At 37.1% G+C, this 15350-nt stretch overlaps 1 protein-coding gene across 5 annotated transcripts in view; it reads left to right on the forward strand.

Moving 5' to 3' along the window:
- shprh (SNF2 histone linker PHD RING helicase) overlaps positions 1-15350 on the forward strand; it is a 62633-nt gene that overhangs the window by 36869 nt on the left and 10414 nt on the right. For 4 of the 5 annotated variants that reach the window (XM_062977652.1, XM_062977658.1, XM_062977662.1 and 1 more), the window contains 11 exons: positions 862-1035; positions 1217-1279; positions 1741-1966; positions 3571-3714; positions 4996-5097; positions 5393-5464; positions 6568-6756; positions 11445-11537; positions 11762-11848; positions 13056-13234; positions 14333-14413. In XM_062977652.1, coding sequence (XP_062833722.1) covers positions 862-1035; positions 1217-1279; positions 1741-1966; positions 3571-3714; positions 4996-5097; positions 5393-5464; positions 6568-6756; positions 11445-11537; positions 11762-11848; positions 13056-13234; positions 14333-14413 — 1410 coding nt within the window. The remainder of the gene's footprint in view (positions 1-861; positions 1036-1216; positions 1280-1740; positions 1967-3570; positions 3715-4995; positions 5098-5392; positions 5465-6567; positions 6757-11444; positions 11538-11761; positions 11849-13055; positions 13235-14332; positions 14414-15350) is intronic. The other variant, XM_016998787.2, reaches the window with a different exon arrangement.

Below are 15350 nucleotides of genomic sequence, written 5' to 3' on the forward strand. Positions count from 1 at the left end.
AGGGGTGAAAATTGCCACACATGGAGGGCATATCTACTACTCTTTGCCCACCAAGTTTTATAATATTTGGGTCATCTTCCGATTTTTAGGGATTTTTTTCTTTCTATAAAAAAAATCTCCTTAAAAACCTGGCATGGTTTGTACTTATATCTTTCATTATGACCTAGATTAAAAGTATCAGAGTTACTTAAGATTCCTCTAATTCTGAGAAGTTAAACTCTCCATCTGTAGAAGAGGTTAAAGACAGATCTTAAAATACCATATGTGATGCTTTCCCCTCAGTCTGAAGAGCTGTGGTGGGTGAGGCAAGGCAAGGCAGGTAGCAGACTAGACGGATGGCGTTCTCCACCTCCGCCGAATTGCCCAACAGGCAGAGCTCAGTGGTCCTAAAAGCAGATGACCAAACTGTTTTCGTTTCTACTTTCCTTTTTGTTTCACTGTTTTTTCCATATCGGAAAGGGGTGAACCGTTTTGTGCCATCTGAATGGATGGAACGAAACTGAAACACGAATTAATCAAATGATACAGATACTAGGCCCATGATTAGTAAGCAGTCTTTTTGAACTTGTAAGATGGTTACATAAATGTAAAATTCATCTTTAAATGCTTTTCAGGAGTTGTGTTTGTCTTCTTTATGCATTTTTCCTTACTCTGTGATGCTCTTAGAAACAGCTGTGCCTTGTGCTTAAAGTGGCAGCAGGAGAAGTGTGCAAATACTTCTTATCATCCCCTTTCCCCTTGTCTTTCCAAAGAATTCCTGTATTTATTCCTCTACTAAAACAAATTCATTCATTTCAAGGTTCAGTACAGTAATTCTAAAATAAAGTTTTGACCGAGTATTTTAATTCCGGTTTTTGCTAGATTTCGTGACTGCAGGGGCCTGCAGTATCTGTTAACAACTCAAATGGAAGAGGTGAAGAAATTCCAGAAACATGTGAGAGAGGCTGTGAAAAAACTGGAAGGCCCTCCCTCTAAAGAAGTTATTGAGGCTGCCACTATCTGCCATCTGCGACCTGTAAGATTGCCACTTAACAAGTAGGTGTAAAACATATTTTTAGCTTCTGTCATCCTACGGATTTATCTTTAGATAGCATATATTGTCTTATATTAAATTTCTGTCAATCATTTAAATCATATTTATTTGTCTTTTAACCGTTGGAAAGCTTTTCAAATTAATTTCTTTAATCACATTTCCTTGTAACTTCTTGCATTCCAGCTGTGTCTTCTGTAAGGCTGATGAACTGTTCACAGAATATGAGTCAAAACTGTTCTCTCATACGTAAGTGGATCCCTCTCTTTCTCTCTCTGCGTTCATTTTGTTGCATTTTTTATTTTATCCAAAAACAAAAGACTCTATCTAAAATATAAAGAATCCTGCTTTTAGACAATAATAAAATAGTTCTGTTTGTGGAGAATATTGTCTGGTTGTATTAACTCCTATCCTGAGAACTTTGCAAAAGATAAATCCACAAGCAGAAACATTCCTTCTTTCTGTTCTCTCCCTTAATATTTGGTGTGTGCAGCTTAGTTCAGTTATGCCCACTGTCTTGCATTCTTGCAAGGAAGATGGGTATTAACGCTCAATAAAGTCCCCATGTATACTTTCATCTCTTGAGAATATCAGTGCATCTACAAAACATTTTTCTCTCTCTTTTGACCAGCATCACTTTTCTTTTTTAAAAAAATCTTAATTTTCTCTTCAAATATCATGACACTTCTAATGGTTTCGTATAATTGAAGTGTAAAAGGACAAATGGCAATCTTTGAAGAAATGATAGAAGATGAAGAGGGCCTCGTAGATGACCGCCTACCTACCACAAGCAGAGGTCTCTGGGCAGCAAGTGAAACTGAGCGGTCCTTAAAAACCATCCTGTCCTTTGCCAAAGCTCACCGAATTGATTCCAGGGTAGTTGAAGAGGGCAGCATCTTTTTGGAACTCTTTGAAGCATGGAAAAAAGAATATAAGGTACAGTAATTAAAAAAATCTTGGAATAAAAATTCAGAACATAAGGAGCATTTTGATTGGTACTAAGTTATTTGCAAGCTACCTTTCAAAATACAGTAGAGTCTCACTTATCCAACACTCGCTTATCCAACGTTCTGGATTATCCAACGCATTTTTGTAGTCGATGTTTTCAATACATTGTGATATTTTGGTGCTAAATTCGTAAACACAGTAATTACTACATAGCATTACTGCATATTGAACTACTTTTTCTGCCAAATTTGTTGTATAACATGTTTTTGGTGCTTAATTTGTAAAATCATAACCTAATTTGATGTTTAATAGGCATTTTCCTAATCCCTCCTTATTATCCAACATATTCGCTTATCCAACGTTCTGCTGGCCCGTTTATGTTGGATAAGTGAGACTCTACTGTACCCTTAAATTAGTTATGAGAATTAGAATAAAAGCAGTAATAAAACAGTAACATATAGCAACAATAATGCCAACATATTAAGGAGATTTAATATTTTATGTAAGGGTTCATTCAGTAAGAAACAGAGGTGATGAGAGAATACAACTATAATGACAGCATTTCTGATATATATAATGTATTTGACCTGTATTAATTTAATAAATTGTACATATTGCACATATTAGACTTACTGTACTATGTTCCTCATAGAAAACTTTAGATGTGCTGCTGAGTGTCATAGTTATTTGATAATACTCTATACTGTATTTTTCTGTACTTTGTGTCATGTAACTTTTCATACATTGGAAACACAGTTGGCAATTATGTCTTCCTACAACTTTCTTACCATTTAGCTATCCATCAGGGATATCTAACAGTACGAAATTCTGAAATTCACAACTCAAAAGTATCAGGAAGGCCATAATTTCCCACATTATCTGAAAATTTGTTTTCTAGTCTATGAAAACCTAGCCACGATGAAATGGCTTTGTGCACAACAGAAGTCTTTGCGGTATATGTTGTACAACTGCGAAAAGTTTAGTTATTATAAGATGTTCACATTTCCTGTTTTTAACCCTTTATTTTGTATTTAACCCTTTATAAAATGCAAGATTTTTTCCCGCACATGGCCAAACTTTGTACTAGTCCTCCATTTGAGGAGGGGTGGTTTGCTTTGCAGATGCACAATGAGATCTACTGGCAGTGTGCTTTTTTGTAATTTTTCAGTTGCCTGCCATAATCATACTGACCTTCCAAAGATAGAGATATAATATGTGCAAAGGGTCCTAAGAGGTAGAATCAGCAGTTGCTGCAACATTTCATCTAATTTTGGTGCTTCAAGCTTCAAGATACGTCTTGTATTATCTCTTTGGAACCATTTTTGAGTTGAATACTGTGTTCACCATTTATACTTACACTTTAAAAAGTTGCTGGGGTCGCCTTACTACATCTTGTACTTGTGTGTCTCTCTGACTACAGATGTGATTATATTCTAAAGTAATTGTGTAGTTACCAAGAAAGAAGCTCAAGCTGTTATTTTCCATGAAACTTTTTATCCTTGGCTGTTTTGCAATCTTTGAAAGTTCTGAATTACAACTTTTATTGCCTAAGCCATTTTTTTGCTGATTGCTTTTTAAAATCTTGTCTGTAGTTGCTTCATGAATATTGGATGGTCCTGAGAGATCATGTGTCTGCCATTGATGAACTTGCCATGGCTACAGAGCGGCTCAGAGTGCGTCACCCAGAAGAGCCAAAACCCAATCATCCAGTTCTTCACATAATTGAACCGCATGAGGTGACCTATGTTTCATTGTATTTTAAAAGTAATAGTTCTGCCTATCAATCATCATAGAGCACTGCTGTCTGATCTTGAAAGGGACTAACAGGGCAATCCTAACTATTAAATTGGGCCAAAAGACAACATTGGGCCAGCTGAAGCTGTGCTGTATCCAAACCTGAGTTTTTCCTGCATAGGTGTGGCTGTACTGATTGAAACCCAGATATTTCATTTTGGAGGAATTTCCATTGTTTCCTGCTACTCAGGACATCAAGGGTGCATCTACACGGTAGAATTAATGTAGCTTGAAATCACTTTCGCTGCCATGGCTCATTGCTATGGAATCATGAGACTTGTAGTTTGGTGAGGTACCATGGCGCTTTGGCAGAGAAGGATAAAAACATTGTAAAACTATGACCCCCCCCCCCCCCAATGATTCCATACAATGAATGTGACAAACTGCATGGAATTTGGTGCTTCGGGGGCTGGATGGCTATCTGTTAGTGCTTTGATTGAATATTCCTGCATGGAAGAGAGTGGACTGAATTTCCCGTGTGGTCTCTTCCAACTCTATGATTGATTTCCACGCATTGGAAATAATGTAGTACAACCCTTACCTTAACCTAACTTTGTAACAGCAGAAGGACTGTGTTTCAGAGCTGATCAAGTCTTGGATGTGGTTAACTTGGCTTCTCCTTCACTCCGCCCTTTTCTGGTTTCTCATCCAACTGATCTCAGACTTTGTTCCAGCTGATCTGTCAGCTGACAGATCTCTGAGATCAGGCAGCTCAGGTGGTTATGCTCATATTGGTGAATTTTAACAGTCTCAAGGCCTGTTCAACCAAAATAACATCTTTATGCCTCATCCTAACCCATTTCAGCCAGCCTGTCTTTGAGTAACAAATGCACTGTTAGGCTTGATTTTCCTTGTGTTTTTGCTGGGTCAGTTCATTGTGTCCATGCTAGACTACTTGTATCATGCAGTTACTTAAGTTTTATATCTAGAAACTGTATTTCTGCCTTAATGGTGTTTACTGTGTAAACAGAACAATTCACAATGAAAGGTTCAAATTGAAAACCTTGAGGATTCACAGTATGATACATCAAAATATGTTGTGACATATGTCAAATACTCTGCTCTTGTCTGAACCTTATTGCTGAAAATGGCATAAGTTGTATAAAATTGTTGGTGGAATAGGAAAGATTTCAGTAGCATAATTTTCCCTTCATCATTCAGAGATAATGCTAGAAATGAAAACTTGTAGCAATACTCCCTGAAGAATAAATTTGGTTTTCCAGGTAGAACAAAACAGAGTAAAACTTTTGAATGATAAAGCAGTCGCCAAATCCCAGCTCCAGAAGAAACTGGGCCAGCTCCTATACCTCACTAATTTAGAGAAGGTAAGAAGTGGCGAGCCCCATATAAATGCTTTCTCTACTGTAGAGTCATTTGCTATGCAATACATATGATTTTCTGTTTAATCTTTCCATCTGTTATGTGGATTTGAAAAAGAGAGTTTCTTGACTACTAAGTAATAATTCTCAAATTGCATTATTGTCAAAGAATGAGTAAGAAATATTTCTAAAAATACAATGAGCTGATGAACAAATTTTTAGAATTATTGCAGGATTAACTACTTTGTGATCAAAGTGATTTTTATTCTGCCAAGAAAAAAACTTATAAATTTTTCTATAGTCTCAGGATAAAACAACTGGAGGAGTTAATCCAGAACCCTGTCCAATTTGTGCACGTCAGCTGGGGCAACAGGTAAATAGTTAAACTATGACTTTTTTTCCTAGTTCATGTGTTCATTTAGTGTCTTAGTTCCTTTTTAATATGTATGAAATGTTGGGAGGGATTTTGCCGGTAAGACTCTGGAAATTGCTGTTAAAAGTGTATCAGTTAATATTAAAAGCTATTGGTAAACAAGTAGGTTTAGACAGAATTCTTGTGCTATTCAAATTCTAGTTTCCCATTATCCCAAGCAGAATGCAAAGTAAATAATACAGTCATAAGTAGATAAATCTGTACTTGGCACAGATATGTTTACCCGATATTCTTAAGTATACAAAGTCCAGTCTGTGACCTCATTCTGAAATATAAACCTGCAAGGAATCATAGCCAACAACAAAGATTAGTGCATTATGAAGCAGTCAAAGAATTCTGTTACTTGCACCTCAATCATTTCAGAAGCACATAATACTTCTCATGTCTTGCATATGAACCCCTGTCATTAAGTGTTTGACCACATGTTCACATTGGTCACCTAATTTAAAGTAGTAAATGATGTCATGTGTCCAACCTTCCAATGGCCCAACCTCATTTCTAAAAAGCTCTATCAAAGGATATGTCTGCCTGAAGGAACATTCCTTTTCAAGAAATCAGTGTACTCATTTTATCATACTCTACATATATCCCAGGCTGGCCTTGCCTTTTTCTCCTGTGGGGTGGATGGCTAGCTGTAACTAATGATTCATAGGTTGAAAGATGGAAATGTATGCAAAGTGGAGGAAGCCACTCACAAGGACAGTGATATAGATAGATAGATAGATAGATAGATAGATAGATAGATAGATAGATAGATGAAGTTTGGAGGTTTGAAGAGATAGAATTGGAAATACTGAAGTAATGGTGCTATTTTCAAGATTCACAGAGTTATGACCTTTTTTTAAGAAGAGATTTTTTTCTGTTGCTTCAAGCTTTATTTTGCTAGCTCAAATGAGGAAACTTTTCTATTTATACATTTTCATCTTATGTGTCTATAGAATTGTGTTTAGCTTTAAAACATCTAAATTATTTATGTGTGCATGTTAACATAAGCATTGTTATATATGTTATTAAATTAACTTAGTCTTTTTTCTTTTCTCTAGTGGGCAGTGTTGACATGTGGACATTGCTTTTGCAATGAGTGCATAGCTATCATTATAGAACAGTACAGTGTTGGCACACGCAGAAGCTCAATAAAGTGTGCCATCTGCAGGCAGACAACGTCACATAAAGAAATCTCCTATGTCTTCACCGCAGAAACTCCAAACCAAGAGGATGATATACCTGTCAAGGTAGACTCCTATACTAATCTGTGCTCTTTTATACTGATGAGAATTTCTGATGACCACATTAGGCTCTTGCACAGTTTCTATTTGTATAGAATAGAATCCTTGTATAGGATTGTCTACATGGAGTAGAATAATACGGTATAAAAACCAACGAATAGAGTGTGAGGTTTGTAGAAGTAGACCTACGTCTGTCTGCTTTTTGTTTGTTGGTGTAGTTTGTGTTTGTTTGTGTCTATGTAGGTATGTGTTTTGTTGATATTTGTTTCTAATTTAGCTTTGTACTTTGTTGTAGTAACTAGCTAGTTAGCCGCGTAATTTTAGCATCATACATTATAAAATTTCTCCTTTATGTGATATTATTGCTTTTTACTTTAAAAATAGTTTCTAAAAAGTTGGCAAATTTAGAAAGCTTAAAAATGCTGAGACTGAATTGACCAATGTGGGGTTTATTGCCCAATTTATTTTGCCTTTAAGGTTGGCCACATAGCTCTGGAGTTGATTGTTATCCTGTCAGAGATGCAGAAAGGAGAGGGCCTCCACCATCTTGCTCCCTGGGGGAACAGGGAGGGTATATAAAGAAAGGGTGAAACTCTATGGAGAGGGAGATGGGGGATGGTGGTGGGGGAAGAGAAGGGATCTATATTAATTACTATGCATGTTTTATGCATATGTCTTTATTTGATGTTTTTGTAGTTTTAATGGTTTTAATCTACAGCTGTATGTATTTTATTTAGATATGTGATATATTTTTATATATTTGTAAGGCATTGAATTTTGCCATTTATTATGTTGTAAACCGCTTTGAGTCCCCCCAGGGGTGAGAAAAGCAGTATAGAAATGCAGTTATGTATGAAAGTTATGTATTTAGGTTAGCTGAATGTTAACTGATTAATTATCATTCGAAGTAGTCTGGAAAGGCTGGTTTTAGTCTCATACATAGACAGAAAAATTATTAATACTTAAGCATTACCCACCATGTTGTGGGGCAATGATCATTATTCTAATTCTAATAATACTTGTGCCTTGAAGTTTGAGGTGAGTATCTGTACAGAGTCAATGATTTCACCTGATTTATGTTGTTAAAGATTCTTATGAAACTAAAATAGTATATCTTCCTACATATCTGTATTTTATCATGGCACCAATAAACTATTCAAATATTTGAAATATTATCAATGTTATTAACCAATTTTAAGGCCCCTGGTGGCACAATGTGTTAAAGTGCTGAGCTGCTGAACTTGCTGACCAAAAGGTCCCAGGTTCCCGGGAGCGGAATGAGTGCCCACTGTTAGCCCCAGCTCCTGCCAACCTAGCAGTTCGAAAACATGCCAATGTGAGTAGATCAATAGGTACCGCTCCGGCGGGAAGGTAACGGCGCTCCATGCAGTCATGCCAGCCACATGACCTTGGAGGTGTCTACGGACAACGTTGGCTCTTCGGCTTAGAAATGGAGATGAGCACCAACCCCCAGAGTCAGTTACGACTTGACTTAACGTCAGGGGAAACCTTTACCTTTTTTATTAACCAATTTATATTTCTTCCACATATTATAGTCCAATAGTAGGATAATAATAATAATAGGGAAACATTTATTTATTTATTACAACATTTATATCCCGCCCTTCTCACCCAACAGGGGACTCAGGGCGGCTTACAATAAAACACACATATAAAAACTGTACAGTACATTATAAATCAGATTAAAAATTATTAGTTTACACCATTATGTAAGCTAATTATTATGTAAAATAATTTGGATTAATTATCCAAATTATTAGTTATGCCACATAGTCTCTGAAATTTCCTAAGTCTCTCTTAGCTGCAGAGAATACTGTGATGCTTCTGTGATATAATTTTTAAAGATGTGGGGAATGATGCAACTAACGTTAAGAATTTTGAAATTTCAATGTGTTGTTATAGTGCAGATTTTTAACTTTCCAATCCATGGCTTAATTGTATCCAGAAGTATGGTTGCTTCATACTTACAGATGCAATTACATAGTATTGTTAAAGAAATCCAATATCAGAATTCTAGCTGTCTTTTCTAATTCATACTTAAACATAAATGTCCTCCTTGATGTTCATTCGCATTCTTCATTGTATTGCCAGCAGTCACCACAACACGACTTGTGGGGCATGTAATGAAAAGGCTCATTAGGAAATCTTAGCAATAATGTATATAGTTACCTAAAAAGGTTACAACCAACATAAGAATTTGAGGAAATTTGGAAAATACAAAATTGCAGACATAATTCTACCCATATTTCTTACTCTGTCTGGTAGCAAGCCCTCAATAAAATCAAGCCTCGGTTTTACATATAGTTAAATAAGATTTGTTGATAGGTGAATGAAAATTTGTGTAATTCATACCCTGTTTCCCCAAAAATAAGACAGGGTCTTATATTAATTTTTGCTCCCAAAGATGCACTAGGTCTTATTTTCAGGGGATGTCTTATTTTTCCATGAAGAAGAGCTCACATTTATTGTTGAACAACAAAATGAACATTTATTATATACTGTAAAGTAGTTGTCATCACAAACCAGCATAACAGACAAACTATGAATCCTATCAAGAATTTCTTGTTACTACCATTATTTACATGTACAACAATCTATGGTACCTCTTGCAATTTAGGTTTCACAAGGTTTCCACGCTGATTTCTCTCTATTCTAGTTTCAATGTAGTCATGAATGATGAATAATATAATATACTATAATAATAATATGATAATATAATAATAATATAATGATATACAATATATTAATGAGATAATATAATATAGGATATAATAATAACAGAAAATGATAATAATATGGTATTAATAGGATAATATAATAATGGGATATAGAATAGCATAATAATATAATAATAATAGGATAATATAATCGAAGAATAGAATGGAGTAGAATGATATAAAATATATTAATAGGATAATATAAAATGGAATATAATAATAATAACAGAATATGCTAATAATAATAAAATAATAATATGATAATAGAATAATAGTATAGAATATGATATAAAATATATTAATAGGGTAATACAAAATGGAATTTAATAATAACAGAATAATAATATAATAATATGAAAATATAATAGAATAATAATAGTATAATAATATAATGATATAATAATAATAATAATAGAAAAATATAATATAATGATTTAAAATATATTAATAGGATAATATAATAATGGGATATAATAATAGTAACAGAATATGATGATAATAATATGGCAATAGAATAATAGTATAAAATAATCAGTTTCATGGCATAGGATAGGAAGATGAGAGGAGAATCCCAATGCGTCCTGTACCTTTAAGGAGCGAAGCCTTGGGGACGAGTGGAAAGCCCTCTTCCTTCCTCGTGGACAACAAGTTAAACATGAGCCAACAATGTGATGCAGCAGCTAAAAAAGCCAACGGGATTCTGGCCTGCATCAATAGGGGAATAGCGTCTAGATCCAGGGAAGTCCTGCTCCCTCTCTATTCTGCCTTGGTCAGACCACACCTGGAATACTGTGTCCAATTCTGGGCACCACAGTTGAAGGGAGATGTTGACAAGCTGGAAAGCGTCCAGAGGAGGGTGACTAAAATGATTAAGGGTCTGGAGAACAAGCCCTATGAGGAGTGGCTTAAAGAGCTGGGCATGTTTAGCCTGCAGAAGAGAAGGCTGAGAGGAGACATGATAGCTATGTACAAATACGTGAAGGGAAGTCATAGGGAGGAGGGAGCAAGCTTGTTTTCTGCTGCCCAGCAGACTAGGACACGGAACAATGGCTTCAAACTACAGGAAAGGAGATTCCGCCTGAACATCAGGAAGAACTTCCTCACTGTGAGGGCTGTTCGACAGTGGAACTCTCTCCCCCGGGCTGTGGTGGAGGCTCCTTCCTTGGAGGCTTTTAAGCAGAGGCTGGATGGCCATCTGTCGGGGGTGCTTTGAATGCGATTTCCTGCTTCTTGGCAGGGGGTTGGACTGGATGGCCCATGAGGTCTCTTCCAACTCTACTATTCTATGATTCTATGATTCCTTCCCTCCCACCCTCCCTTGCCCAGGCTCCAGGAGCCAATCAGAAGCCTCTGGGAAGCAAGGCAGCATGGCCAGGAGGGAGACGGAAGGAAGAAACGGCAGCAGCCACGGAAGGTTCTTCAAGCCTCAGCTGGGGGACAGGCAAGGCAAGGCAGGGAGGGAGGGAGGCACAGAAAGCAAGCACTTTCCCTCCCTCCCTCCGGTGTATGAATGAGTGCTGGTTCTGCCCTGCAGCCATGCTTCCCAATGGAACTCTGCTGCAGCCTTAGTTGCTAGGTCTTACTTTCAGGGGAGGCCTTATATTTGGCAATCCCCCCAAAACCCTGCTAGGTCTTATTCTTTGGGGAGGTCTTATTTTCAGGGAAACACGGTAGTTCTTCAGGCAGCAAACATGCCTATGCATGTATTGGCATTTAAGCATTATGCATTAAGCATTATGTCAACTCCATATAATGTACATATTTTATATACACCAATTTCATATGCTTAAATTTTTGTATGCTCATTGCCGATATTTTATAATTTTGATGAATAAAATGGATAAATTGGGCATTTTGGAACTGTTCAGTGAATATATTTATATCAATATGGTGTTTTGGTATTGTCCTACTTTGTGCTACATTATAAATTAAAGTCAGTTTTAATTTTCTTCAAAGGGAAGTCACTCCACCAAAGTAGAAGCTGTGGTGAGGACTCTGAAGAGAATCCAGTTCAAAGATCCGGGAGCCAAATCTCTAGTTTTCTCAACGGTAAATCTTAAATTTTTAAACTAAAAATATAATTATATTAGAAGTATTGTGTGACAGAATTATTAAGTGTTAGCATGGATAATGGAGATAACTTTATTTTAAGTTGAGGTAAGGATCACTGAAAAGTTTTATCTCTATTGCCAGCTATGTTGAATGCTGGGTAGTAATATCATGAGTACAGTTTTGTTTGTATTATGGAAATGTTTCCTCTTTTCGTTTTGTAGTGGCAAGATGTGCTTGACATCATTGCAAAAGCTCTGTATGATAACAACATGGAGTTTTCTCAGATCAATGGAATTAACAAATTTCAGGTACTGAAAATGGGTGGGAAATCTAGGCATGTCCTAGATCGTTTTCTTCATTAGGGTCAGAAAGCAGTGTTTTGTCCCCCTTCCCTGTTTCACAGAAATATGTTGGGGGGGGGGGTTCGGGGGGGAGGGTTCAGTTGTTTTGCATTGTTTTTAATTAGACTTGTGTTTGGTTTGCAGAAGAAAATAGGGCATATGGTTTAATAGAAATAAAGACAAACAAGCTCTTTATTTGGAATAAAAATACCAAAAATACCAACAAAGGATTCCCCAGGCAGGAAGCAGCCAGGCTTTTAAGCTGCAACGGCATTCAATGCTAATCAAGGTGGCCAGTTGCAACATTCACATTTGCCTCAAGCAAGCAAGAGTTCTTTCTCCCATGCTTTACATTCCACAGATATATAACCCCCACTTGTCTAGTTTCCAGTAGACCTCACAACCTCTGAGGATGCCTGCCATAGCTGCAGGTGAAATGTCAGGAGAGAATGCCTCTGGAACATGGCCAAACAGCCTGGAAAACTCACAGCAACCCAATAAAAATATTGTTCCCATTGTTCTCACTGATGCCATTTTTTTTTCGTGTCAGGAGCAACCGGAGTTGCTTCTGGAGTGAGAGAATTGGCCGTCTGCAAGGACGTTGCCCAGGGGACGCCTGGATGTTTTGATGTTTTTACCATCCTTGTGGGAGGCTTCTCTCATGTCCCCGCATGGAGCTGGAGCTGATAAAGGGAGCTCATCCACACTCTCCCCAGGTGGGATTCGAACCTGGCAGCTTTCAGGTCAGCAACCCAACCTTCAAGTCACTTAATCCACTACGCCATCTGGGGGCTCCATTCACTATGGCTAAATTGCACAAGGTTCTACTTTACTTAAAGTCTAAAATGCACTTCAAACCAATTTCAATTTTTGTTCACATGAGAACACTGATTATTCCTTATACTGAATTAAATAGTACTGAGGGACAGCTTCATGATAGTTAAATGACGAGGAAGAATTTAGTCAGATCTACAGGGAACCGACTTATTAATAATGGATAAGTAAGTTCATCTTGAGTGTTCTGGGGCTACGCCTGCTCTGTTCTCTGCTCTGAATTTATAAAGGTTTAGGATTCATTGTCACTAAGTTGTATTTTACCACACTTGAATGTCCTCTTGCATGTATAGGGAAGTGTTGACTTTGTATATATGTTTTTCCAATATCAATTTTTTAGGAAAATCTCTCTGCCTTTAAATATGATCCCAAGATTAATATATTGCTGTTGCCCCTCCATACCGGCTCCAATGGATTGAACATAATTGAAGCAACTCAGGTCCTTCTGGTGGAGCCCATCCTGAATCCAGCACATGAACTGCAAGCCATTGGCAGAGTGCATCGTATTGGGCAAACTAAGTAGGTAGCAAAATCCTCATGAACTATCACTCAGCTAATTAACCCAGCACTTCATGCAGTATTCAAGTTTTCAGATATCATATAGCGTAATCAGTTCATGAGACACTAAGTAGCTGCTGTTAATTTTAGTAAAAAACCTTTCAGAACTGATAATTATTAAAGTGCTTTGTTTCTTTTTTATAAGAAAGAGCCTTGACTCTAGGAGTATGTTGGAGGGCTGTGTATTTCTTTGTTTCTTGTTTGTTTAAAGTCAGCATGCTTTTTTGTAAGGTTTTTCTGTGCCTAGTGTGCTGGTTCCTTTGCTTGGAGCTGTGTGTTTCAGAGGCCGGGGCGGGAGGAATCAGCTGATAGAGAAATATTTAAAATTTTGAAAATATGTCATAAGGAAGAGAGAACAGGCTTGTTTGCTGCTGCCCTGGAGACTGGGACTTGGAGCAGTAGGTTCAAATTACCGAAAAGGAGATTCCACCTGAACATCAGGAAGGACTTTATAATTGTAAGAGCTGTTCAACAGGGGGGCTCTCTGCCTCAAAATGTAGTGGAAGCTCCTTCTTTGGAGGCTTTTAAACAGAAGCTGGATGGCCATCTGTCTTTTTGTTTGCGTTTTTCCTGCATGGCAGGGGGTTGGACTGGATGGCCCATGTAGTCTCTTCCAACTATGATTTTACGATGTTCCAGATGGTTCATATTTTTTTATTAGCAGTTTTCTTTCCACATTGAAGAAATGTTTTCTTGATTAAACAAGCATTTTGTAGAAAAAAATGCACCCCCCAAAAGAAATACAGTCACCAGCCTTCTTAGCTATGTTCCTGTTAACAGTGACTTTTCTATAACAAATGCTTTCCTAAGTATATTTTTCTAATGCTACATTATTTCTTTAATCATCTAAACTATGTAGTGGTTCTGTTTAGTATTACAATATTTATCACATAAATGATAATGGAAATGTTGGCATACACAATATAAAGAATTATGGCTGTGACCATAAACTCCTCTAGTTAGGGAGTAAGTCCTTTTAGTGGATTTATTGTCAATGTGAATACAAATGCAGTGTGAGTCTTATCAACTGGTTCTGAATGTTTTCTTTGCAAAATTCAGGCCCACCATTGTCCATAGATTCTTAATAAAAGCAACAATAGAAGAAAGAATGCAAACCATGATGAAAACTGTAGAAAGGAGGTAAGTAAAACCTAGTTTATCTTTGGGACCTGTTATAATTTTGGAATTATTTGCATGTGCAACAATCTCATGCATAACAGTACACAAGCTGAAGCTGTACTGTTAGAAACGGCAAAATATAAACAGCAACTGAATGAAGGGATGATGGTCAAAAGATGATGGTATTATCCAGAATTGGTACTGCTACAGTCACATGTTGTAATGAATGTATTTGTTAAAGAATTTGATTTTCTGTAAGAATAATAAAACAGATAAAGGAAATAAAATTCCTACAGCAGAAGAGTGGCTTCTAGTAAGGTCCCCATGCGCCACTTTTCCAATTTGAGTGTAATTTTATATACACTTATTTGGACTTATCATCAGACTACTGGAACTGAAAACCAAATTATACAACCCATGGTTGTATTGCTAGCTGGCAGCGAAGCAGTTAGCACAAAACATCTACAGAGGTTGAGTATTGCTCAGCATTTCTTTATTACGAAGAACTAATGGGACAAACAGTTGTCCTTAGGAGGACATTATATTGTTTTCCCTTTTTTTGAGTGGACTTTTAAGATAAATACAATAAAATTCTTTTGAATTTCTGATCAACCTTGTGTAGTTTACTATGTAGCATGCATCACATTTCACAAGTCACCAGGTGCAAGCTAGCAGAGGTGGTCTCTAGCGTGGTGTTGGGTTCCCAGCGCCTGATGGTGCTGGGTGACTTCAACATTCACACTGAGGCCACCTTGACAGGTGCAGCTCAAGAGTTCATGGCCGCCATGACGACCATGGGACTGTCCCAAGTAATATCGGATCCCACTCATCAAGCTTGACATACACTCGACCTGGTTGTTGTTGCGGGCGACGGCTTGGTCGGAGTGGAAGAGCAAATTATTCTTCCATTGTCATGGTCCGACCATTATCTGATCAGTTTAAGACTCACCGTGTCCTC

The sequence above is a fragment of the Anolis carolinensis genome, chromosome 1 (assembly GCF_035594765.1).
Source record: "Anolis carolinensis isolate JA03-04 chromosome 1, rAnoCar3.1.pri, whole genome shotgun sequence".
Lineage (NCBI taxonomy): Eukaryota > Metazoa > Chordata > Lepidosauria > Squamata > Dactyloidae > Anolis > Anolis carolinensis.